Raw genomic sequence first — 26,663 nt, 5'->3', positions numbered from 1 at the left:
ACTTTATAAAGTTGCTCTTAAATCTGGACGAACAAGAGGTTACGAGAGTCCATGATGACGTAATAATGGCTTCACTCCTCCAGCTGCGTTCACGCTTTGTTTATACTACGAGTCCCTTGGAGGTGGAGACCATTGATGATGCTCGGTGACAAAACCTCTATGCTTGACCAATCACAGCAGAGTGAGTGTGGTTATGATCAACAAGATTTCATCTCCAGAAGGTGTTGTCAGTGGGCGGAGCTTAAGATCATTTTCTACTGTTTCAACGGAGAGTTTAACACGCGTGTGGACGAGAACATGTTTGAGGTTCAGCTTCTAACGTGTGGAAAACAAACTTCACTCACGGTTCCATCAGACACTCGCAGCTGCAGCAGTTTCTCTGCTGGACTGAAGTCCTGGAGGATCAGAGCTGGAACCCAAACCCGGTCTGGATCAGGAATCCACACTTTTGATCCCTTGAGAGGAAGAAAGAAGTTCCATAAACAATGACTTTACGACGTGTCACTTCCTGAACCTCGAGCAGTCGTTCTCTGCCATCAGCAGAACCTGAAGAGTTAACAATTAACTCACTAACTTAACGAGTGACTCCTTCGACGTTCAAGGATTTCAAACATATCTCCAGGAAAACACTTTGAGCTTCAGTTCAACGAAGGACCTTCAACGACCAAACAAGTGTTTCCTTCGGATCAGAAGAAGGATTCAGGAAGAAAGTCTCACCTCCGTGTACAAGCGAAGCGTCGACATCTTCTGGAGAAGGAAGATCTGGATGAAGATCCAGAGACAGAACTAGACCATCACCGGCTGGAGTCCCACTGACTGACGTGAACTTTGTTCAGGAACATTACGAGCAGGTTAACTGTTAATCCTCGTTAAATGAGCTCGTCACGCGTCACTGGAGCGGAACAAAAGTTACACTAAAATGAACACGACACTTTTGATCCATCGTTTGTGAAGTTTGGTTTTTTTATTTTGTTTGAGAAGCTTTTTGATTTTATACATCCATTTATATATATAATATATATTTTTATATAACTATAATATATTTATATATAATATATAAATATATTATATAAAAATATAAATATATTATATAAAAATATATGATATATTTATATTTATATATACTGTATATATAATATAAATATATTTATATATAAATATAAATATATTATATAAACATATATGATATATTTATATGTATATATATATACTGTATATATTATATAAATATATTTATATATAAATATAAATATATTATCTAAAAATATATAGTACATTTATATTTATTTATAAATATATCATCTAAAAATATATTTATATCCATATTTATATATAAATATATATGTATATATATATATTGTTTTTCCAAATAGCAATACACAGCAATACAGACGATAATTCATATATATAGGATATATATTATATATATTATATTCCAGATAATATATTTCTATATAAATGTATTATATATGAACAAGTAGAAAGAAATGTCTTGAACTCTAACGTCGTGACGATCGTGTCGATTATTGACCTCTCGGTAGTGGTTTTATTAGGGAGGTCAAAGGTCAACTCCATCACATCAAGAGGACGCCTTTAAAATTCTAAATGTTCAATTTTACTGAAATTAAAACCGTATTTAATATATGTTAGATTTTCAGAATAAAAACCGACGATACATTCAAAATAAAGTTAACATTGTGTTGTCTCTGGGTCAAAGGTCAATGACCTCCACCACTGCATGTTTCTTTCCAAGTATCTTTTCCACATGCTTTGCAAAAACATTGACATTAGACGAAAAATAAAATGGAGACACGACAACAAGACAAACAAAAACAAAATAAATCATAAAATAATAATTAAGTGTCAGTTTGAAGTGGACGACCTTGTAAATATAATAGTTTCCTCAAACTCCTCAACTCTTCCCTTAATTACATAAGATATTTTTTTCCAGTGCAACATAAATATTTACAGAATTCTGAGCTGCTCCAGTAGAAGAACTCACATTTCTCCTTCAAACTCTTCACTAGTTTCTTTCAGGATCATTTTAAAATTCTTACTTTCAGATCTAATCATGGTCAGACCTTCATGATCTGATCCAGACTTACACCCCAGCTCGGGCTCTGAGGTCTGTGGATCAGAATCTACTGATGGTTCCTGAACTTCCGGACCAGAGGAGAGAAATCCTTACAGACTGTTGCTCCTAAGCTTTGGAACCATCTCTGTGTTTGATGATCTACTGACTCCTTCAAGAAACATCTGTGTTTGATGATCTACTGACTCCTTCAAGAAACATCTGTGTTTGATGATCTACTGACTCCTTCAAGAAACATCTGTGTTTGATGATCTACTGACTCCTTCAAGAAACATCTGTGTTTGATGATCTACTGACTCCTTCAAGAAACATCTCTGTGTTTGATGATCTACTGACTCCTTCAAGAAACATCTGTGTTTGATGATCTACTGACTCCTTCAAGAAACATCTGTGTTTGATGATCTACTGACTCCTTCAAGAAACATCTGTGTTTGATGATCTACTGACTCCTTCAAGAAACATCTGTGTTTGATGATCTACTGACTCCTTCAAGAAACATCTCTGTGTTTGATGATCTACTGACTCCTTCAAGAAACATCTCTGTGTTTGATGATCTACTGACTCCTTCAAGAAACATCTGTGTTTGATGATCTACTGACTCCTTCAAGAAACATGTGTGTTTGATGATCTACTGACTCCTTCAAGAAACATCTGTGTTTGATGATCTACTGACTCCTTCAAGAAACATCTGTGTTTGATGATCTACTGACTCCTTCAAGAAACATGTGTGTTTGATGATCTACTGACTCCTTCAAGAAACATCTGTGTTTGATGATCTACTGACTCCTTCAAGAAACATCTGTGTTTGATGATCTACTGACTCCTTCAAGAAACATCTGTGTTTGATGATCTACTGACTCCTTCAAGAAACATCTGTGTTTGATGATCTACTGACTCCTTCAAGAAACATCTGTGTTTGATGATCTACTGACTCCTTCAAGAAACATGTGTGTTTGATGATCTACTGACTCCTTCAAGAAACATCTGTGTTTGATGATCTACTGACTCCTTCAAGAAACATCTGTGTTTGATGATCTACTGACTCCTTCAAGAAACATCTGTGTTTGATGATCTACTGACTCCTTCAAGAAACATCTGTGTTTGATGATCTACTGACTCCTTCAAGAAACATCTGTGTTTGATGATCTACTGACTCCTTCAAGAAACATCTGTGTTTGATGATCTACTGACTCCTTCAAGAAACATCTCTGTGTTTGATGATCTACTGACTCCTTCAAGAAACATCTCTGTGTTTGATGATCTACTGACTCCTTCAAGAAACATCTGTGTTTGATGATCTACTGACTCCTTCAAGAAACATCTGTGTTTGATGATCTACTGACTCCTTCAAGAAACATCTCTGTGTTTGATGATCTACTGACTCCTTCAAGAAACATCTGTGTTGATGATCTACTGACTCCTACAAGAAACATCTGTGTTTGATGATCTACTGACTCCTTCAAGAAACATCTGTGTTTGATGATCTACTGACTCCTTCAAGAAACATCTGTGTTTGATGATCTACTGACTCCTTCAAGAAACATCTCTGTGTTTGATGATCTACTGACTCCTTCAAGAAACATGTGTGTTTGATGATCTACTGACTCCTTCAAGAAACATCTGTGTTTGATGATCTACTGACTCCTTCAAGAAACATCTGTGTTTGATGATCTACTGACTCCTTCAAGAAACATCTGTGTTTGATGATCTACTGACTCCTTCAAGAAACATCTGTGTTTGATGATCTACTGACTCCTTCAAGAAACATCTGTGTTTGGTGATCTACTGACTCCTTCAAGAAACATCTGTGTTTGATGATCTACTGACTCCTTCAAGAAACATCTGTGTTTGATGATCTACTGACTCCTTCAAGAAACATGTGTTTGATTTTCTACTGACTGCTTCAAGAAACATCTGTGTTTGATGATCTACTGACTCCTTCAAGAAACATGTGTGTTTGATGATCTACTGACTCCTTCAAGAAACATCTGTGTTTGATGATCTACTGACTCCTTCAAGAAACATGTGTGTTTGATGATCTACTGACTCCTTCAAGAAACATCTGTATTTGATGATCTACTGACTCCTTCAAGAAACATCTGTGTTTGATGATCTACTGACTCCTTCAAGAAACATCTGTGTTTGATGATCTACTGACTCCTTCAAGAAACATCTGTGTTTGATGATCTACTGACTCCTTCAAGAAACATCTGTGTTTGATGATCTACTGACTCCTTCAAGAAACATGTGTGTTTGATGATCTACTGACTCCTTCAAGAAACATCTGTGTTTGATGATCTACTGACTCCTTCAAGAAACATCTGTGTTTGATGATCTACTGACTCCTTCAAGAAACATCTGTGTTTGATGATCTACTGACTCCTTCAAGAAACATCTGTGTTTGATGATCTACTGACTCCTTCAAGAAACATCTGTGTTTGATGATCTACTGACTCCTTCAAGAAACATGTGTGTTTGATGATCTACTGACTCCTTCAAGAAACATCTGTGTTTGATGATCTACTGACTCCTTCAAGAAACATCTGTGTTTGATGATCTACTGACTCCTTCAAGAAACATCTGTGTTTGATGATCTACTGACTCCTTCAAGAAACATCTGTGTTTGATGATCTACTGACTCCTTCAAGAAACATCTGTGTTTGATGATCTACTGACTCCTTCAAGAAACATCTGTGTTTGATGATCTACTGACTCCTTCAAGAAACATCTCTGTGTTTGATGATCTACTGACTCCTTCAAGAAACATCTGTGTTTGATGATCTACTGACTCCTTCAAGAAACATCTGTGTTTGATGATCTACTGACTCCTTCAAGAAACACCTGTGTTTGATGATCTACTGACTCCTTCAAGAAACATCTCTGTGTTTGATGATCTACTGACTCCTTCAAGAAACATGTGTGTTTGATGATCTACTGACTCCTTCAAGAAACATCTGTGTTTGATGATCTACTGACTCCTTCAAGAAACATGTGTGTTTGATGATCTACTGACTCCTTCAAGAAACATCTGTGTTTGATGATCTACTGACTCCTTCAAGAAACATCTGTGTTTGATGATCTACTGACTCCTTCAAGAAACATGTGTGTTTGATGATCTACTGACTCCTTCAAGAAACATCTGTGTTTGGTGATCTACTGACTCCTTCAAGAAACATCTGTGTTTGATGATCTACTGACTCCTTCAAGAAACATCTGTGTTTGATGATCTACTGACTCCTTCAAGAAACATGTGTTTGATGATCTACTGACTCCTTCAAGAAACATCTGTGTTTGATGATCTACTGACTCCTTCAAGAAACATGTGTGTTTGATGATCTACTGACTCCTTCAAGAAACATCTGTGTTTGATGATCTACTGACTCCTTCAAGAAACATCTGTGTTTGATGATCTACTGACTCCTTCAAGAAACATCTGTGTTTGATGATCTACTGACTCCTTCAAGAAACATGTGTGTTTGATGATCTACTGACTCCTTCAAGAAACATGTGTGTTTGATGATCTACTGACTCCTTCAAGAAACATCTGTGTTTGATGATCTACTGACTCCTTCAAGAAACATCTGTGTTTGATGATCTACTGACTCCTTCAAGAAACATCTGTGTTTGATGATCTACTGACTCCTTCAAGAAACATGTGTGTTTGATGATCTACTGACTCCTTCAAGAAACATGTGTGTTTGATGATCTACTGACTCCTTCAAGAAACATCTGTGTTTGATGATCTACTGACTCCTTCAAGAAACATCTGTGTTTGATGATCTACTGACTCCTTCAAGAAACATCTGTGTTTGATGATCTACTGACTCCTTCAAGAAACATCTGTGTTTGATGATCTACTGACTCCTTCAAGAAACATCTGTGTTTGATGATCTACTGACTCCTTCAAGAAACATGTGTGTTTGATGATCTACTGACTCCTTCAAGAAACATGTGTGTTTGATGATCTACTGACTCCTTCAAGAAACATGTGTGTTTGATGATCTACTGACTCCTTCAAGAAACATGTGTGTTTGATGATCTACTGACTCCTTCAAGAAACATCTGTGTTTGATGATCTACTGACTCCTTCAAGAAACATGTGTGTTTGATGATCTACTGACTCCTTCAAGAAACATGTGTGTTTGATGATCTACTGACTCCTTCAAGAAACATCTGTGTTTGATGATCTACTGACTCCTTCAAGAAACATCTGTGTTTGATGATCTACTGACTCCTTCAAGAAACATCTGTGTTTGATGATCTACTGACTCCTTCAAGAAACATCTGTGTTTGATGATCTACTGACTCCTTCAAGAAACATCTGTGTTTGATGATCTACTGACTCCTTCAAGAAACATCTGTGTTTGATGATCTACTGACTCCTTCAAGAAACATCTGTGTTTGATGATCTACTGATTCCTTCAAGAAACATCTGTGTTTGATGATCTACTGACTCCTTCAAGAAACATGTGTGTTTGATGATCTACTGACTCCTTCAAGAAACATCTGTGTTTGATGATCTACTGACTCCTTCAAGAAACATGTGTGTTTGATGATCTACTGACTCCTTCAAGAAACATCTGTGTTTGATGATCTACTGACTCCTTCAAGAAACATCTGTGTTTGATGATATACTGACTCCTTCAAGAAACATCTGTGTTTGATGATCTACTGACTCCTTCAAGAAACATCTGTGTTTGATGATCTACTGACTCCTTCAAGAAACATCTGTGTTTGATGATCTACTGACTCCTTCAAGAAACATGTGTGTTTGATGATCTACTGACTCCTTCAAGAAACATCTCTGTGTTTGATGATCTACTGACTCCTTCAAGAAACATCTCTGTGTTTGATGATCTACTGACTCCTTCAAGAAACATCTGTGTTTGATGATCTACTGACTCCTTCAAGAAACATCTGTGTTTGATGATCTACTGACTCCTTCAAGAAACATCTGTGTTTGATGATCTACTGACTCCTTCAAGAAACATCTGTGTTTGATGATCTACTGACTCCTTCAAGAAACATCTGTGTTTGATGATCTACTGACTCCTTCAAGAAACATCTGTGTTTGATGATCTACTGACTCCTTCAAGAAACATCTGTGTTTGATGATCTACTGACTCCTTCAAGAAACATGTGTGTTTGATGATCTACTGACTCCTTCAAGAAACATCTGTGTTTGATGATCTACTGACTCCTTCAAGAAACATCTGTGTTTGATGATCTACTGACTCCTTCAAGAAACATCTGTGTTTGATGATCTACTGACTCCTTCAAGAAACATGTGTGTTTGATGATCTACTGACTCCTTCAAGAAACATGTGTGTTTGATGATCTACTGACTCCTTCAAGAAACATCTGTGTTTGATGATCTACTGACTCCTTCAAGAAACATCTGTGTTTGATGATCTACTGACTCCTTCAAGAAACATCTGTGTTTGATGATCTACTGACTCCTTCAAGAAACATCTGTGTTTGATGATCTACTGACTCCTTCAAGAAACATCTGTGTTTGATGATCTACTGACTCCTTCAAGAAACATGTGTGTTTGATGATCTACTGACTCCTTCAAGAAACATCTCTGTGTTTGATGATCTACTGACTCCTTCAAGAAACATCTCTGTGTTTGATGATCTACTGACTCCTTCAAGAAACATCTGTGTTTGATGATCTACTGACTCCTTCAAGAAAACATCTGTGTTTGATGATCTACTGACTCCTTCAAGAAACATCTGTGTTTGATGATCTACTGACTCCTTCAAGAAACATCTGTGTTTGATGATCTACTGACTCCTTCAAGAAACATCTGTGTTTGATGATCTACTGACTCCTTCAAGAAACATCTGTGTTTGATGATCTACTGACTCCTTCAAGAAACATCTGTGTTTGATGATCTACTGACTCCTTCAAGAAACATCTGTGTTTGATGATCTACTGACTCCTTCAAGAAACATCTGTGTTTGATGATCTACTGACTCCTTCAAGAAACATGTGTGTTTGATGATCTACTGACTCCTTCAAGAAACATCTCTGTGTTTGATGATCTACTGACTCCTTCAAGAAACATCTCTGTGTTTGATGATCTACTGACTCCTTCAAGAAACATCTGTGTTTGATGATCTACTGACTCCTTCAAGAAACATCTGTGTTTGATGATCTACTGACTCCTTCAAGAAACATCTGTGTTTGATGATCTACTGACTCCTTCAAGAAACATGTGTGTTTGATGATCTACTGACTCCTTCAAGAAACATCTCTGTGTTTGATGATCTACTGACTCCTTCAAGAAACATCTCTGTGTTTGATGATCTACTGACTCCTTCAAGAAACATCTGTGTTTGATGATCTACTGACTCCTTCAAGAAACATCTGTGTTTGATGATCTACTGACTCCTTCAAGAAACATCTGTGTTTGATGATCTACTGACTCCTTCAAGAAACATCTGTGTTTGATGATCTACTGACTCCTTCAAGAAACATCTGTGTTTGATGATCTACTGACTCCTTCAAGAAACATCTGTGTTTGATGATCTACTGACTCCTTCAAGAAACATGTGTGTTTGATGATCTACTGACTCCTTCAAGAAACATCTGTGTTTGATGATCTACTGACTCCTTCAAGAAACATGTGTGTTTGATGATCTACTGACTCCTTCAAGAAACATCTGTGTTTGATGATCTACTGACTCCTTCAAGAAACATCTGTGTTTGATGATCTACTGACTCCTTCAAGAAACATCTGTGTTTGATGATCTACTGACTCCTTCAAGAAACATCTGTGTTTGATGATCTACTGACTCCTTCAAGAAACATGTGTGTTTGATGATCTACTGACTCCTTCAAGAAACATCTGTGTTTGATGATCTACTGACTCCTTCAAGAAACATGTGTGTTTGATGATCTACTGACTCCTTCAAGAAACATCTGTGTTTGATGATCTACTGACTCCTTCAAGAAACATCTGTGTTTGATGATCTACTGACTCCTTCAAGAAACATCTGTGTTTGATGATCTACTGACTCCTTCAAGAAACATCTGTGTTTGATGATCTACTGACTCCTTCAAGAAACATGTGTGTTTGATGATCTACTGACTCCTTCAAGAAACATCTGTGTTTGATGATCTACTGACTCCTTCAAGAAACATCTCTGTGTTTGATGATCTACTGACTCCTTCAAGAAACATCTCTGTGTTTGATGATCTACTGACTCCTTCAAGAAACATCTGTGTTTGATGATCTACTGACTCCTTCAAGAAACATGTGTGTTTGATGATCTACTGACTCCTTCAAGAAACATCTGTGTTTGATGATCTACTGACTCCTTCAAGAAACATCTGTGTTTGATGATCTACTGACTCCTTCAAGAAACATCTGTGTTTGATGATCTACTGACTCCTTCAAGAAACATGTGTGTTTGATGATCTACTGACTCCTTCAAGAAACATGTGTGTTTGATGATCTACTGACTCCTTCAAGAAACATCTGTGTTTGATGATCTACTGACTCCTTCAAGAAACATCTGTGTTTGATGATCTACTGACTCCTTCAAGAAACATGTGTGTTTGATGATCTACTGACTCCTTCAAGAAACATCTGTGTTTGATGATCTACTGACTCCTTCAAGAAACATCTCTGTGTTTGATGATCTACTGACTCCTTCAAGAAACATCTCTGTGTTTGATGATCTACTGACTCCTTCAAGAAACATCTGTGTTTGATGATCTACTGACTCCTTCAAGAAACATCTGTGTTTGATGATCTACTGACTCCTTCAAGAAACATCTGTGTTTGATGATCTACTGACTCCTTCAAGAAACATCTGTGTTTGATGATCTACTGACTCCTTCATGAAACATCTGTGTTTGATGATCTACTGACTCCTTCAAGAAACATCTGTGTTTGATGATCTACTGACTCCTTCAAGAAACATCTGTGTTTGATGATCTACTGACTCCTTCAAGAAACATCTGTGTTTGATGATCTACTGACTCCTTCAAGAAACATGTGTGTTTGATGATCTACTGACTCCTTCAAGAAACATCTCTGTGTTTGATGATCTACTGACTCCTTCAAGAAACATCTCTGTGTTTGATGATCTACTGACTCCTTCAAGAAACATCTGTGTTTGATGATCTACTGACTCCTTCAAGAAACATCTGTGTTTGATGATCTACTGACTCCTTCAAGAAACATCTGTGTTTGATGATCTACTGACTCCTTCAAGAAACATCTGTGTTTGATGATCTACTGACTCCTTCAAGAAACATGTGTGTTTGATGATCTACTGACTCCTTCAAGAAACATCTGTGTTTGATGATCTACTGACTCCTTCAAGAAACATGTGTGTTTGATGATCTACTGACTCCTTCAAGAAACATCTGTGTTTGATGATCTACTGACTCCTTCAAGAAACATCTGTGTTTGATGATCTACTGACTCCTTCAAGAAACATCTGTGTTTGATGATCTACTGACTCCTTCAAGAAACATGTGTGTTTGATGATCTACTGACTCCTTCAAGAAACATCTGTGTTTGATGATTTACTGACTCCTTCAAGAAACATCTGTGTTTGATGATCTACTGACTCCTTCAAGAAACATCTGTGTTTGATGATCTACTGACTCCTTCGAGAAACATCTGTGTTTGATGATCTACTGACTCCTTCAAGAAACATCTGTGTTTGATGATCTACTGACTCCTTCAAGAAACATCTGTGTTTGATGATCTACTGACTCCTTCAAGAAACATCTGTGTTTGATGATCTACTGACTCCTTCAAGAAACATGTGTTTGATGATCTACTGACTCCTTCAAGAAACATCTCTGTGTTTGATGATCTACTGACTCCTTCAAGAAACATCTCTGTGTTTGATGATCTACTGACTCCTTCAAGAAACATCTGTGTTTGATGATCTACTGACTCCTTCAAGAAACATGTGTGTTTGATGATCTACTGACTCCTTCAAGAAACATCTCTGTGTTTGATGATCTACTGACTCCTTCAAGAAACATCTGTGTTTGATGATCTACTGACTCCTTCAAGAAACATGTGTGTTTGATGATCTACTGACTCCTTCAAGAAACATCTGTGTTTGATGATCTACTGACTCCTTCAAGAAACATGTGTGTTTGATGATCTACTGACTCCTTCAAGAAACATCTGTGTTTGATGATCTACTGACTCCTTCAAGAAACATCTGTGTTTGATGATCTACTGACTCCTTCAAGAAACATCTGTGTTTGATGATCTACTGACTCCTTCAAGAAACATCTGTGTTTGATGATCTACTGACTCCTTCAAGAAACATCTCTGTGTTTGATGATCTACTGACTCCTTCAAGAAACATCTGTGTTTGATGATCTACTGACTCCTTCAAGAAACATCTGTGTTTGATGATCTACTGACTCCTTCAAGAAACATGTGTGTTTGATGATCTACTGACTCCTTCAAGAAACATCTGTGTTTGATGATCTACTGACTCCTTCAAGAAACATCTGTGTTTGATGATCTACTGACTCCTTCATGAAACATCTGTGTTTGATGATCTACTGACTCCTTCAAGAAACATCTGTGTTTGATGATCTACTGACTCCTTCAAGAAACATCTGTGTTTGATGATCTACTGACTCCTTCAAGAAACATCTGTGTTTGATGATCTACTGACTCCTTCAAGAAACATGTGTGTTTGATGATCTACTGACTCCTTCAAGAAACATGTGTGTTTGATGATCTACTGACTCCTTCAAGAAACATCTGTGTTTGATGATCTACTGACTCCTTCAAGAAACATCTGTGTTTGATGATCTACTGACTCCTTCAAGAAACATCTGTGTTTGATGATCTACTGACTCCTTCAAGAAACATGTGTGTTTGATGATCTACTGACTCCTTCAAGAAACATGTGTGTTTGATGATCTACTGACTCCTTCAAGAAACATCTGTGTTTGATGATCTACTGACTCCTTCAAGAAACATCTCTGTGTTTGATGATCTACTGACTCCTTCAAGAAACATCTGTGTTTGATGATCTACTGACTCCTTCAAGAAACATCTCTGTGTTTGATGATCTACTGACTCCTTCAAGAAACATCTCTGTGTTTGATGATCTACTGACTCCTTCAAGAAACATCTGTGTTTGATGATCTACTGACTCCTTCAAGAAACATCTGTGTTTGATGATCTACTGACTCCTTCAAGAAACATGTGTGTTTGATGATCTACTGACTCCTTCAAGAAACATCTGTGTTTGATGATCTACTGACTCCTTCAAGAAACATGTGTGTTTGATGATCTACTGACTCCTTCAAGAAACATCTGTGTTTGATGATCTACTGACTCCTTCAAGAAACATCTGTGTTTGATGATCTACTGACTCCTTCAAGAAACATCTGTGTTTGATGATCTACTGACTCCTTCAAGAAACATCTGTGTTTGATGATCTACTGACTCCTTCAAGAAACATGTGTGTTTGATGATCTACTGACTCCTTCAAGAAACATCTGTGTTTGATGATTTACTGACTCCTTCAAGAAACATCTGTGTTTGATGATCTACTGACTCCTTCAAGAAACATCTGTGTTTGATGATCTACTGACTCCTTCGAGAAACATCTGTGTTTGATGATCTACTGACTCCTTCAAGAAACATCTGTGTTTGATGATCTACTGACTCCTTCAAGAAACATCTGTGTTTGATGATCTACTGACTCCTTCAAGAAACATCTGTGTTTGATGATCTACTGACTCCTTCAAGAAACATGTGTTTGATGATCTACTGACTCCTTCAAGAAACATCTCTGTGTTTGATGATCTACTGACTCCTTCAAGAAACATCTCTGTGTTTGATGATCTACTGACTCCTTCAAGAAACATCTGTGTTTGATGATCTACTGACTCCTTCAAGAAACATGTGTGTTTGATGATCTACTGACTCCTTCAAGAAACATCTCTGTGTTTGATGATCTACTGACTCCTTCAAGAAACATCTGTGTTTGATGATCTACTGACTCCTTCAAGAAACATGTGTGTTTGATGATCTACTGACTCCTTCAAGAAACATCTGTGTTTGATGATCTACTGACTCCTTCAAGAAACATGTGTGTTTGATGATCTACTGACTCCTTCAAGAAACATCTGTGTTTGATGATCTACTGACTCCTTCAAGAAACATCTGTGTTTGATGATCTACTGACTCCTTCAAGAAACATCTGTGTTTGATGATCTACTGACTCCTTCAAGAAACATCTGTGTTTGATGATCTACTGACTCCTTCAAGAAACATCTCTGTGTTTGATGATCTACTGACTCCTTCAAGAAACATCTGTGTTTGATGATCTACTGACTCCTTCAAGAAACATCTGTGTTTGATGATCTACTGACTCCTTCAAGAAACATGTGTGTTTGATGATCTACTGACTCCTTCAAGAAACATCTGTGTTTGATGATCTACTGACTCCTTCAAGAAACATCTGTGTTTGATGATCTACTGACTCCTTCATGAAACATCTGTGTTTGATGATCTACTGACTCCTTCAAGAAACATCTGTGTTTGATGATCTACTGACTCCTTCAAGAAACATCTGTGTTTGATGATCTACTGACTCCTTCAAGAAACATCTGTGTTTGATGATCTACTGACTCCTTCAAGAAACATGTGTGTTTGATGATCTACTGACTCCTTCAAGAAACATGTGTGTTTGATGATCTACTGACTCCTTCAAGAAACATCTGTGTTTGATGATCTACTGACTCCTTCAAGAAACATCTGTGTTTGATGATCTACTGACTCCTTCAAGAAACATCTGTGTTTGATGATCTACTGACTCCTTCAAGAAACATGTGTGTTTGATGATCTACTGACTCCTTCAAGAAACATGTGTGTTTGATGATCTACTGACTCCTTCAAGAAACATCTGTGTTTGATGATCTACTGACTCCTTCAAGAAACATCTCTGTGTTTGATGATCTACTGACTCCTTCAAGAAACATCTCTGTGTTTGATGATCTACTGACTCCTTCAAGAAACATCTGTGTTTGATGATCTACTGACTCCTTCAAGAAACATCTGTGTTTGATGATCTACTGACTCCTTCAAGAAACATCTGTGTTTGATGATCTACTGACTCCTTCAAGAAACATCTGTGTTTGATGATCTACTGACTCCTTCAAGAAACATCAGAGGATCACGTGACACACAGAGTAAGTGAATTTGTTTTCTTTTAAAATGCAACCATTTAATTGTCATCAATATTCCTTTTTAATGATCCCTGATTCACGTCACATGTTATTGACGTGTTTAGTTCACACTTTAATGTTTAATTCAATCATTCAAGAAGCTCCGAACAAGAAGAAACTAAATAAAAGTCGTCGACTTTCCTGCGGTTTCATGAAAAGACAAAAGAAACGTTTGACATATTTTAATAATCAATACAATCAAATCGAGCTCAGATATAAATACAAACATGATGTTTATTTGCCGACGCGGCAGTAAAAGGTTAAAATCCTGGTGAAGTGAATGAACGTGTGAATAAAAGTCACTACTTTGGTGTTTACGTCGCATTATAAAAATATATCTTCACCTCCACTCGTCCTAAAACTGTCTTGACATGATTGTCGTGTTAAAACCTCGTGAAGTACGGACTGACGCGGGAGGACGAGGTCAGACGGAGGACAGGTGTGAGTCTTCACTTAGTGGAGGAAGAAAGAGTGTCGTCGACAGGTGTGAGAAGAGAAGTGTTGGTGCGTCCAGAGTAACCTGAGTGGAAACATGTGTCAATCATCATTTTAACTACACAATTATAAAACTGTTTTTATTTGATTACAGTTGAAAATTGTTGGATTATAGTTGAAAATTGTTGGATTATAGTTGAAAATTGTTTAATTATAATAAATATTGTTTAATTATAGTAAATATTGTTTAATTATAATAAATATTGTTTAATTACAATAAATATTGTTTAATTATAGTAAATATTGTTTAATTATAGTAAATATTGTTTAATTATAATAAATATTGTTTAATTACAATAAATATTGTTTAATTATAATAAATATTGTTTAATTACAATAAATATTGTTTAATTATAATAAATATTGTTTAATTATAATAAATATTGTTTAATTATAATAAATATTGTTTAATTATAGCAAATATTGTTTAATTATAATAAATATTGTTTAATTATAATAAATATTGTTTAATTATAGTAAATATTGTTTAATTATAGCAAATATTGTTTAATTATAATAAATATTGTTTAATTATAATAAGTATTGTTTAATTATAATAAATATTGTTTAATTATAGTAAATATTGTTTGATTATAATAAATATTGTTTAATTATAATAAATATTGTTTAATTATAATAAATATTGTTTAATTATAGTAAATATTGTTTAATTATAATAAATATTGTTTAATTATAATAAATATTGTTTAATTATAGTAAATATTGTTTAATTATAGTTAAATATTGTTTAATTATAATAAATATTGTTTAATTATAGTAAATATTGTTTAATTATAGCAAATATTGTTTAATTATAATAAATATTGTTTAATTATAGTAAATATTGTTTAATTATAATAAATATTGTTTAATTATAATAAATATTGTTTAATTATAGTAAATATTGTTTGATTATAATAAATATTGTTTGATTATAGTTAAATATTGTTTAATTATAATAAATATTGTTTAATTATAGTAAATATTGTTTGATTATAATAAATATTGTTTGATTATAGTTAAATATTGTTTGATTATAGTTAAATATTGTTTAATTATAGTAAATATTGTTTAATTATAATAAATATTGTTTAATTATAGTAAATATTGTTTAATTATAATAAATATTGTTTAATTATAATAAATATTGTTTAATTATAGTAAATATTGTTTAATTATAATAAATATTGTTTAATTATAATAAATATTGTTTAATTATAGTAAATATTGTTTAATTATAGTAAATATTGTTTAATTATAGTAAATATTGTTCGATTATAGTTAAATATTGTTTAATTATAGTAAATATTGTTTGATTATAGTAAATATTGTTTAATTATAGTAAATATTGTTTGATTATAGTTAAATATTGTTTGATTTTAGTTAAATATTGTTTAATTATAGTAAATATTGTTTAATTATAGTAAATATTGTTTAATTATAGTAAATATTGTTTGATTATAGTTAAATATTGTTTAATTATAGTAAATATTGTTTGATTATAGTAAATATTGTTTAATTATAGTAAATATTGTTGGATTATAGTAAATATTGTTTGATTATAGTTAAATATTGTTTAATTATAGTCACCTCTGCTATACACTCTCCATCTCTTCACTGCTGTTGTTGTTTTCCTCCTTCACTGCTTCTCCGTCGTGAGCAGCTTCTTCTACATGAGCCATCATGTCGGCCATCAGAGCCTCTTCCAGCTTCTTCCTCACGCTGTAGACCAGCTCCTCCTGCTTCCTACACACACACACACACACACACACACACACACACGTTTATGAAGAGCCACACACACACACGTATATAAAGAGCCACACACACACACACACACACACACGTATATGAAGAGCCACACACACACACACACACGTATATAAAGAGCCACACACACATGTATATAAAGAGCCACACACACACACACACATGTATATAAAGAGCCACACACACACACACACATGTATATAAAGAGCCACACACACACACATGTATATAAAGAGCCACACACACACACACGTATATATAGAGCCACACACACGCGTATATGAAGAGCCACACACACACACACACACGTATATAAAGAGCCACACACACACACACACATGTATATAAAGAGCCACACACACACACACGTATATATAGAGCCACACACACGCGTATATAAAGAGCCACACACACACACACGTATATAAAGAGCCACACACACACACACACGTATATAAAGAGCCACACACGCGTATATAAAGAGCCACACACACACACACACGTATATAAAGAGCCACACACGCGTATATAAAGAGCCACACACACACACGCGTATATAAAGAGCCACACACACACACGTATATATAGAGCCACACACACGCGTATATAAAGAGCCACACACACACACACGTATATAAAGAGCCACACACACACACACACACACACACGTATATGAAGAGCCACACACACACACACACACACGTATATAAAGAGCCACACACACACACACACACACGTATATAAAGAGCCACACACACACACACACGTATATAAAGAGCCACACACGCGTATATAAAGAGCCACACACACACACACGTATATAAAGAGCCACACACGCGTATATAAAGAGCCACACACACACACGCGTATATAAAGAGCCACACACACACACGTATATATAGAGCCACACACACGCGTATATAAAGAGCCACACACACACACACGTATATAAAGAGCCACACACACACACACACGTATATAAAGAGCCACACACGCGTATATAAAGAGCCACACACACACACACGTATATAAAGAGCCACACACGCGTATATAAAGAGCCACACACACACACGCGTATATAAAGAGCCACACACACACACGTATATAAAGAGCCACACACACACACACACGTATATAAAGAGCCACACACACACACGCGTATATAAAGAGCCACACACACACACACGTATATAAAGAGCCACACACGCGTATATAAAGAGCCACACACACACACGCGTATATAAAGAGCCACACACACACACACGTATATAAAGAGCCACACACACACACGCGTATATAAAGAGCCACACACACACACACGTATATAAAGAGCCACACACACACACACGTATATAAAGAGCCACACACACACACGCGTATATAAAGAGCCACACACACACACACGTATATAAAGAGCCACACACACACACGTATATAAAGAGCCACACACACACACGTATATAAAGAGCCACACACACACGTATATAAAGAGCCACACACACACACACACGCGTATATAAAGAGCCACACACACACACACGTATATAAAGAGCCACACACACATGTATATATAGAGCCACACACACGCGTATATAAAGAGCCACACACACACACACGTATATAAAGAGCCACACACACACACACGTATATAAAGAGCCACACACACACACACGTATATATAGAGCCACACACACGCGTATATAAAGAGCCACACACACACACACGTATATAAAGAGCCACACACACACACACGTATATAAAGAGCCACACACACACACACGTATATAAAGAGCCACACACACACACACGTATATAAAGAGCCACACACACGCACACGTATATAAAGAGCCACACACACGTATATAAAGAGCCACACACACACACACGTATATAAAGAGCCACACACACACACGTATATAAAGAGCCACACACACACACACACACGTATATAAAGAGCCACACACACACACACGTATATAAAGAGCCACACACGCGTATATAAAGAGCCACACACACACACACGTATATAAAGAGCCACACACACACACACGTATATAAAGAGCCACACACGCGTATATAAAGAGCCACACACACACACACACACACGCGTATATAAAGAGCCACACACACACACACGTATATAAAGAGCCACACACACACACACGTATATAAAGAGCCACACACGCGTATATAAAGAGCCACACACACACACACGTATATAAAGAGCCACACACACACGTATATAAAGAGCCACACACACTCGTAAGTGTTGGCAGCAGCAGCTGCTTGAGTGACAGCTCACCTGATGTCTTCATCAGTGACGATGAAGGCTTTACACAGCGGCTGCGATGTGTTCAGCCAGACTCCAGGGTTCTTCTCCACGGCCGCCGACAGCTGACCTGTGATGGGAGCGGCGCTCGTGTGCAGAGCGCTGGCGATGGCAGATAAGAGCGTCTTGTCCGTGCAGCCTGGACCCACCCCTGGAGGAGACACCGGGTATTGCAGAGAGAAACCATCAGGAGAAGTTATTTTGACGACATCCTCTGGAGATGTCAACTCACTCGCTCCCCGAAGAGACGTCAACTCACTCGCTCCCCGAAGTGACGTAAACTCACTCGCTCCCCGAAGAGACGTCAACTCACTCGCTCCCCGAAGTGACGTCAACTCACTCGCTCCCCGAAGTGACGTAAACTCACTCGCTCCCCGAAGTGACGTAAACTCACTCACTCTCTCCGAAGAGACGTCAACTCACTCGCTCCCCGAAGAGACGTCAACTCACTCGCTCCCCGAAGAGACGTCAACTCACTCGCTCCCCGAAGAGACGTCAACTCACTCGCTCCCCGAAGAGACGTCAACTCACTCGCTCCCCGAAGAGACGTCAACTCACTCGCTCCCCGAAGAGACGTCAACTCACTCGCTCCCCGAAGAGACGTCAACTCACTCGCTCCGCGAAGAGACGTCAACTCACTCGCTCCGCGAAGAGACGTCAACTCACTCGCTCCCCGAAGAGACGTCAACTCACTCGCTCCGCGAAGAGACGTCAACTCACTCGCTCCCCGAAGAGACGTCAACTCACTCGCTCCCCGAAGAGACGTCAACTCACTCGCTCCCCGAAGAGACGTCAACTCACTCGCTCCGCGAAGAGACGTCAACTCACTCGCTCCCCAAAGAGACGTCAACTCACTCGCTCCCCGAAGAGACGTCAACTCACTCGCTCCCCGAAGAGACGTCAACTCACTCGCTCCCCGAAGAGACGTCAACTCACTCGCTCCCCGAAGAGAAGCAAACTCACTCGCTCCCCGAAGAGACGTCAACTCACTCACTCCCCGAAGAGACGTCAACTCACTCACTCCCCGAAGAGACGTCAACTCACTCGCTCCCCGAAGAGACGTCAACTCACTCGCTCCCCGAAGAGACGTAAACTCACTCGCTCCCCGAAGAGACGTCAACTCACTCGCTCCCCGAAGAGATGTCAACTCACTCGCTCCCCGAAGAGACGTCAACTCACTCGCTCCCCGAAGAGACGTCAACTCACTCGCTCCCCGAAGAGACGTCAACTCACTCGCTCCCCGAAGAGACGTCAACTCACTCGCTCCTCGAAGAGACGTCAACTCACTCGCTCCCCGAAGAGACGTCAACTCACTCGCTCCCCGAAGAGACGTCAACTCACTCGCTCCCCGAAGAGACGTCAACTCACTCGCTCCCCGAAGAGACGTCAACTCACTCGCTCCCCGAAGAGACGTCAACTCACTCGCTCCCCGAAGAGACGTCAACTCACTCGCTCCCCGAAGAGACGTCAACTCACTCGCTCCTCGAAGAGACGTCAACTCACTCGCTCCCCGAAGAGACGTCAACTCACTCACTCTCTCCGAAGAGACATAAACTCACTCACTCCCCGAAGAGACGTCAACTCACTCGCTCCCCGAAGTGACTTCAACTCACTCGCTCCCCGAAGAGATGTAAACTCACTCATTCCCCGAAGAGAAGCAAACTCACTCTCTCTCCGAAGAGACGTAAACTCACTCACTCTCCGAAGAGACGTAAACTCACTCATTCCCCGAAGAGATGTAAACTCACTCATTCCCCGAAGAGAAGCAAACTCACTCTCTCTCCGAAGAGACGTAAACTCTCTCTGAAGAGACGTAAACTCTCTCTGAAGAGACGTAAACTCTCTCTGAAGAGACTCTCTTGTGTCTCACCTTGAAGACCTTTTGGCAGCTCCATGGTCTTGACCAGTTCCTCCGCGATGTCATAGGCGTTAAGACCACCGAGTTTCTTCTCCCAGAACAGCTGGAGAAACATGGAAACATCTCAGAACAACTGTTGGCTGAAGGTGGAGGCTGAAGGTCACAGAGATGTTCTCACCTGTCTGGGCTGCTCCACAGCCTTCTGAGGATCCGTCTTCACCTTGTTGGTCGGATGGTTGGTCACTTTGGTCACTGGTTGTTTAAAGATGGAGGCCGTCTGTCTGACCGGCAGAGACGTGTTCAAGTCCGGTTTGCCCTGAAACATCATTTAACCAAACTTTATTCATCACGTGAACGACACTCGACACTCGAAATAACATTTGACCAGATGTAACCACGGCAACCACGTCCTTGTCTTTTAACGTGTCAACAAACGCTGGTGGAATAATTGTTTCGTCGAATGAACTCAATGCAATCGTCCAGACTTGACTGTTATTTAACATCAACCGTTCAGTATCTATCGCTCAAAGGTAAACAACAGCCATTTTGAAGCTCGTGTCAAAGGTCAACTGACGACGGAAACAGTCAAACAGTCGTCACTGGTGACATCAGCGTCTGAAGGTTAAGGAGGTGAATGTTGGTCGAGCGGCCAACTCTAAAAAAGCCGAGGAAGGAAAGGGTGAAAAAAAGGGAAAGATGAGGAATTACATCATGTTGGAGAAAAAAATGTGGCAAAATACACAACTTTTTAAAGTTTATTTTATTGTTTAAAAGTATTCAGTGGTTCGTTTGCCCTCGAAACTCAACAGTTCCTGAACCTGTGGATGATGTTTACGTGTTTGTTTTGATCCGTGGCTGTGAGAGAACACGCCTGTAACATACGTGGACTTGTATACTTGTAGTAAAGTTAAAAGTAGTAAGTAGTTAAAGTTATTTTCAAATCAATCCAACAGTGAAGAAGCTTCAATTATAGTCGTTTCATGTATTCAAGGTTTCAAGGTCGTGGAGAAGATGGTTCAAGGTCAACTGACTCTTCATCTCAAAACATTATCCACACGTTAGTCAGTTTATTATCTTAACTTTTGAAATGACAAGAATAAAACAAAGTCGATTAATTATGTGTTAAATAACAAACTTTAACATCTTTCATCTTGTTTGGATCTTCAGTCACTTTTGTTCAGAGCTGACCTTGAAACTTGTTGAACTTCTTCATCATCATCTTCCTCTTCCTCTTCATCACCATCATCTTCCTCATCATCATCAACATCTTCATCATCTTCAATATCATCATCATCTTCCTCTTCATCATCAACATCTTCATCATCTTCCTCTTCATCATCAACATCTTCATCATCTTCAATATCATCATCATCTTCCTCTTCATCATCAACATCTTCATCATCTTCCTCTTCATCATCAACATCTTCCTCATCATCATCATCATCAACATCTTCATCATCTTCCTCTTCATCTTCTTCATCAACATCTTCCTCATCATCATCAACATCTTCCTCCTCATCATCATCATCATCATCAACATCTTCCTCTTAATCATCTTCCTCATCATCATCTTCATCATCTTCATAATCTTCATCATCATCATCTTCATAATCTTCCTCATCTTTATCAGCATTATCATCATCCTCATCATCATCATCATCATCTTCCTCTTAATCATCCTCTTCCTCATCTTCTTCAATATGATCATCATAATCTTCCTCATTTTTATCATCTTCCTCTTCTTCCTCATCATCAATATCATCCTCATCATCTTCCTCTTCTTCATCATCATCATCTTCCTCTTCATCATCATCAATATCATCATCATCATCATCTTCCTCTTCTTCATCATCATCATCAATATCATCATCATCATCATCTTCCTCTTCTTCATCATCATCATCATCAATATCATCATCATCATCTTCCTCATCTTTATCATCTTCCTCTTCTTCATCATCATCATCATTAATATCATCATCATCATCATCTTCCTCATCTTCCTCTTCTTCATCATCATCATCATTAATATCATCATCTTCTTCATCATCTTCCTCTTCTTCATCATCATCATCAATATCATCATCATCATCTTCCTCATCTTTATCATCTTCCTCATCATCATCATCATTAATATCATCATCTTCCTCATCTTCCTCTTCTTCATCATCATCATTAATATCATCATCTTCTTCATCTTTATCATCTTCCTCTTCTTCATCATCATCATCATTAATATCATCATCATCATCTTCCTCATCTTTATCATCTTCCTCTTCTTCATCATCATCATCATCATTAATATCATCATCATCTTCAGATAAAAAGAATAAAAGATAAGAATGATTTAGTTTCACCTTGTTCTGGTTGTTGTTGTCGTAGCGAAGTCTCTGGCGGTTCTTGTTGAGTTTGCTCATCAACATCTTCCCCGTCCTGAAGTCGAAGGAGCTCAGGTCCATCTGGTTACCAAGGTAACGGGCCAGCTGGGGTTTGCTCCGGAACTTCTTCCCAGATGGACTATTGGAGGAGACAGAGGTCAAGTGGAGCACACAACATCTACACACACATGCAACACAACACTCGGAACCACAGATGTGATGTCTCCATGTTCTGGACTCAACATGTTCCTGTCATGAGATGTTCCTGTGAGCAGACCTTCTCTTCTATGATGTTCTGGACTCAACATGTTCCTGTCATGAGATGTTCCTGTGAGCAGACCTTCTCTTCTAGATGTTCTGGACTCAACATGTTCCTGTCATGAGATGTTCCTGTGAGCAGACCTTCTCTTTAGATGTTCTGGACTCAACATGTTCCTGTCATGAGATGTTCCTGTGAGCAGACCTTCTCTTTAGATGTTCTGGACTCAACATGTTCCTGTCATGAGATGTTCCTGTGAGCAGACCTTCTCTTTAGATGTTCTGGACTCAACATTTTCCTGTCATGAGATGTTCCTGTGAGCAGACCTTCTCTTCTATGATGTTCTGGACTCAACAACATGTTCCTGTGAGCAGACCCTTCTCTTCTATGATGTTCTGGACTCAACGACATGTTCCTGTCATGAGATGTTCCTGTGAGCAGACCTTCTCTTTAGATGTTCTGGACTCAACATGTTCCTGTCATGAGATGTTCCTGTGAGCAGACCTTCTCTTCTATGATGTTCTGGACTCAACAACATGTTCCTGTGAGCAGACCCTTCTCTTCTATGATGTTCTGGACTCAACATGTTCCTGTCATGAGATGTTCCTGTGAGCAGACCTTCTCTTTAGATGTTCTGGACTCAACATGTTCCTGTCATGAGATGTTCCTGTGAGCAGACCTTCTCTTCTATGATGTTCTGGACTCAACATGTTCCTGTCATGAGATGTTCCTGTGAGCAGACCTTCTCTTCTAGATGTTCTGGACTCAACATGTTCCTGTCATGAGATGTTCCTGTGAGCAGACCTTCTCTTTAGATGTTCTGGACTCAACATGTTCCTGTCATGAGATGTTCCTGTGAGCAGACCTTCTCTTCTATGATGTTCTGGACTCAACATGTTCCTGTCATGAGATGTTCCTGTGAGCAGACCTTCTCTTCTAGATGTTCTGGACTCAACATGTTCCTGTCATGAGATGTTCCTGTGAGCAGACCTTCTCTTTAGATGTTCTGGACTCAACATGTTCCTGTCATGAGATGTTCCTGTGAGCAGACCTTCTCTTTAGATGTTCTGGACTCAACATGTTCCTGTCATGAGATGTTCCTGTGAGCAGACCTTCTCTTTAGATGTTCTGGACTCAACATGTTCCTGTCATGAGATGTTCCTGTGAGCAGACCTTCTCTTCTATGATGTTCTGGACTCAACATGTTCCTGTCATGAGATGTTCCTGTGAGCAGACCTTCTCTTCTATGATGTTCTGGACTCAACAACATGTTCCTGTGAGCAGACCCTTCTCTTCTATGATGTTCTGGACTCAACGACATGTTCCTGTCATGAGATGTTCCTGTGAGCAGACCTTCTCTTCTATGATGTTCTGGACTCAACAACATGTTCCTGTGAGCAGACCCTTCTCTTCTATGATGTTCTGGACTCAACGACATGTTCCTGTCATGAGATGTTCCTGTGAGCAGACCTTCTCTTCTATGATGTTCTGGACTCAACGACATGTTCCTGTCATGAGATGTTCCTGTGAGCAGACCTTCTCTTTAGATGTTCTGGACTCAACAACATGTTCCTGTCATGAGATGTTCCTCTGAGCAGACCTTCTCTTCTATGATGTTCTGGACTCAACGACATGTTCCTGTCATGAGATGTTCCTGTGAGCAGACCTTCTCTTCTAGATGTTCTGGACTCAACGACATGTTCCTGTCATGAGATGTTCCTGTGAGCAGACCTTCTCTTCTATGATGTTCTGGACTCAACAACATGTTCCTGTCATGAGATGTTCCTGTGAGCAGACCTTCTCTTTAGATGTTCTGGACTCAACAACATGTTCCTGTCATGAGATGTTCCTGTGAGCAGACCTTCTCTTCTAGATGTTCTGGACTCAACAACATGTTCCTGTCATGAGATGTTCCTGTGAGCAGACCTCTTTAGATGTTCTGGACTCAACAACATGTTCCTGTGAGCAGACCTTCTCTTCTAGATGTTCTGGACTCAACAATATGTTCCTGTCATGAGATGTTCCTGTGAGCAGACCTTCTCTTTAGATGTTCTGGACTCAACAACATGTTCCTGTGAGCAGACCTTCTCTTTAGATGTTCTGGACTCAACAACATGTTCCTGTCATGTGATGACGAGACATGTTCCTGTGACTCATGCAGATGTTCCACAACAACAAGAGGTCCTACCCCACACTCCCGACCCTCCTCCCCCCTCTCTGAGCTCCTGGTCTTCAGGTCCACATCCACAGGTCCACAGGTGAGAGGCCTGCACCCCTCGACACCCCTCGACACCCCGAACTTCACACCCGTCACTCGCGAACCAAACACACAAGTTGTTTGTACCTAAAGTAATAGACGTCGCTCTTCCCCGCAGACAACCCAGACTTTCGGGTCACTTCTTCCATTTTCCAGCCTTTGGGCAACGCAGAGCAATCCCACCTTTTCTTCTCCATGTCCCGGTTCGTCCGGCGGTTCCGACTAAAGTTGGCGCGATCACGCGGACACGACTGTGGCGCGAGCGCCGAGCGGTTCCGGGGCCCGTTGGAGCCTTTTGTCCAGAACCTCGTCCAGAAGCTTCTCTAGAAGCTTCTCTGGACGCGAATCGAGACCATTTCCCCAAACACGCGTCTCGTTTCTCAACAACTAGTCCGTCTTTGTCGCCGCGCAGATCCCTCCGCCAGGACCGCGTCACGACCTGCGCGCCTTGTTGTCAAACTGTGTATACATGCGCACGCGGGCGATGACACCGGAAATACGTGCGGGTTCAATTCAAAGTAAAACGTCCGACGTTTACAGTGAATAATAGAAACATTAATGTATATGAATGTTATGTATATTTAAAATGATTAAACATATAATACTAGATTATTTTTAATGCATGTTTTTGGCCAAAAAAAAAAGGTTTTCAAAATGACTTTGTTTTGAAACACGACACCGGAAGTCATCTCGCACACGTCCGCCGGCGTCGATCCATGACAAACATCGATCAGCCTCTGGGATCGGTGATCGATAACCTGGAGAGATGACGTCAGTGACGGTCGCTGACTGTTGAACTCTCTGAGATGACGTCATGGTCGCGTGAGAGTTGACTTTGATGAATGAATGAATGAATGAATGAATGAGACGAAGTTTCTAGATCGTTGGTGATCGCCAGGTTTCCCGGCATGCATCACGAATATGCCGGTGCTGCTGCAACAGAGTCGACGCAGTGAAGCGACTCCATTATTGTCATTAATTATCATT

General features: G+C 39.1%; 2 protein-coding genes across 3 annotated transcripts in view; both read right to left on the bottom strand.

Annotated features, from left to right (window-relative positions):
• The window catches only part of LOC148085044 (unconventional myosin-Va), a 52,075-nt gene extending 51,331 nt beyond the window's left edge, over nt 1-744 (bottom strand). The window contains exons 1-2 of the mRNA XM_087783213.1: nt 718-744; nt 345-455 (exon numbers count right to left, since the gene is read on the bottom strand). Of these exons, the coding sequence (XP_087639339.1) occupies nt 345-455; nt 718-744 (138 nt within the window). The remainder of the gene's footprint in view (nt 1-344; nt 456-717) is intronic.
• A 13,753-nt stretch (nt 745-14,497) lies between these two features.
• Nucleotides 14,498-26,078, bottom strand: mbd3b (methyl-CpG binding domain protein 3b). Of its 2 annotated transcripts, none has more exons than XM_087783225.1 (7): nt 25,764-26,078; nt 23,140-23,299; nt 20,961-21,098; nt 20,795-20,885; nt 18,898-19,075; nt 16,416-16,571; nt 14,498-14,850 (listed from the first exon to the last, which is right to left on the bottom strand). In XM_087783225.1, the coding sequence occupies exons 1-6, from the start codon at nt 25,871-25,873 to the stop codon at nt 16,421-16,423; spliced, it is 828 nt and encodes a 275-aa protein (XP_087639351.1). In that variant the 5' UTR covers nt 25,874-26,078; the 3' UTR covers nt 14,498-14,850; nt 16,416-16,420. The 2 variants fall into 2 exon arrangements, with proteins under 2 accessions (XP_087639351.1, XP_087639352.1); XM_087783226.1 differs by having other exon boundaries at nt 25,860-26,078.
• Between the last annotated feature and the right edge of the window lie 585 nt (nt 26,079-26,663).

This window comes from Callionymus lyra, chromosome 2 (genome assembly GCF_982586985.1).
Source record: "Callionymus lyra chromosome 2, fCalLyr1.hap1.1, whole genome shotgun sequence".
NCBI lineage: Eukaryota > Metazoa > Chordata > Actinopteri > Syngnathiformes > Callionymidae > Callionymus > Callionymus lyra.
This window is presented reverse-complemented; position numbering and strand designations above follow the sequence as displayed.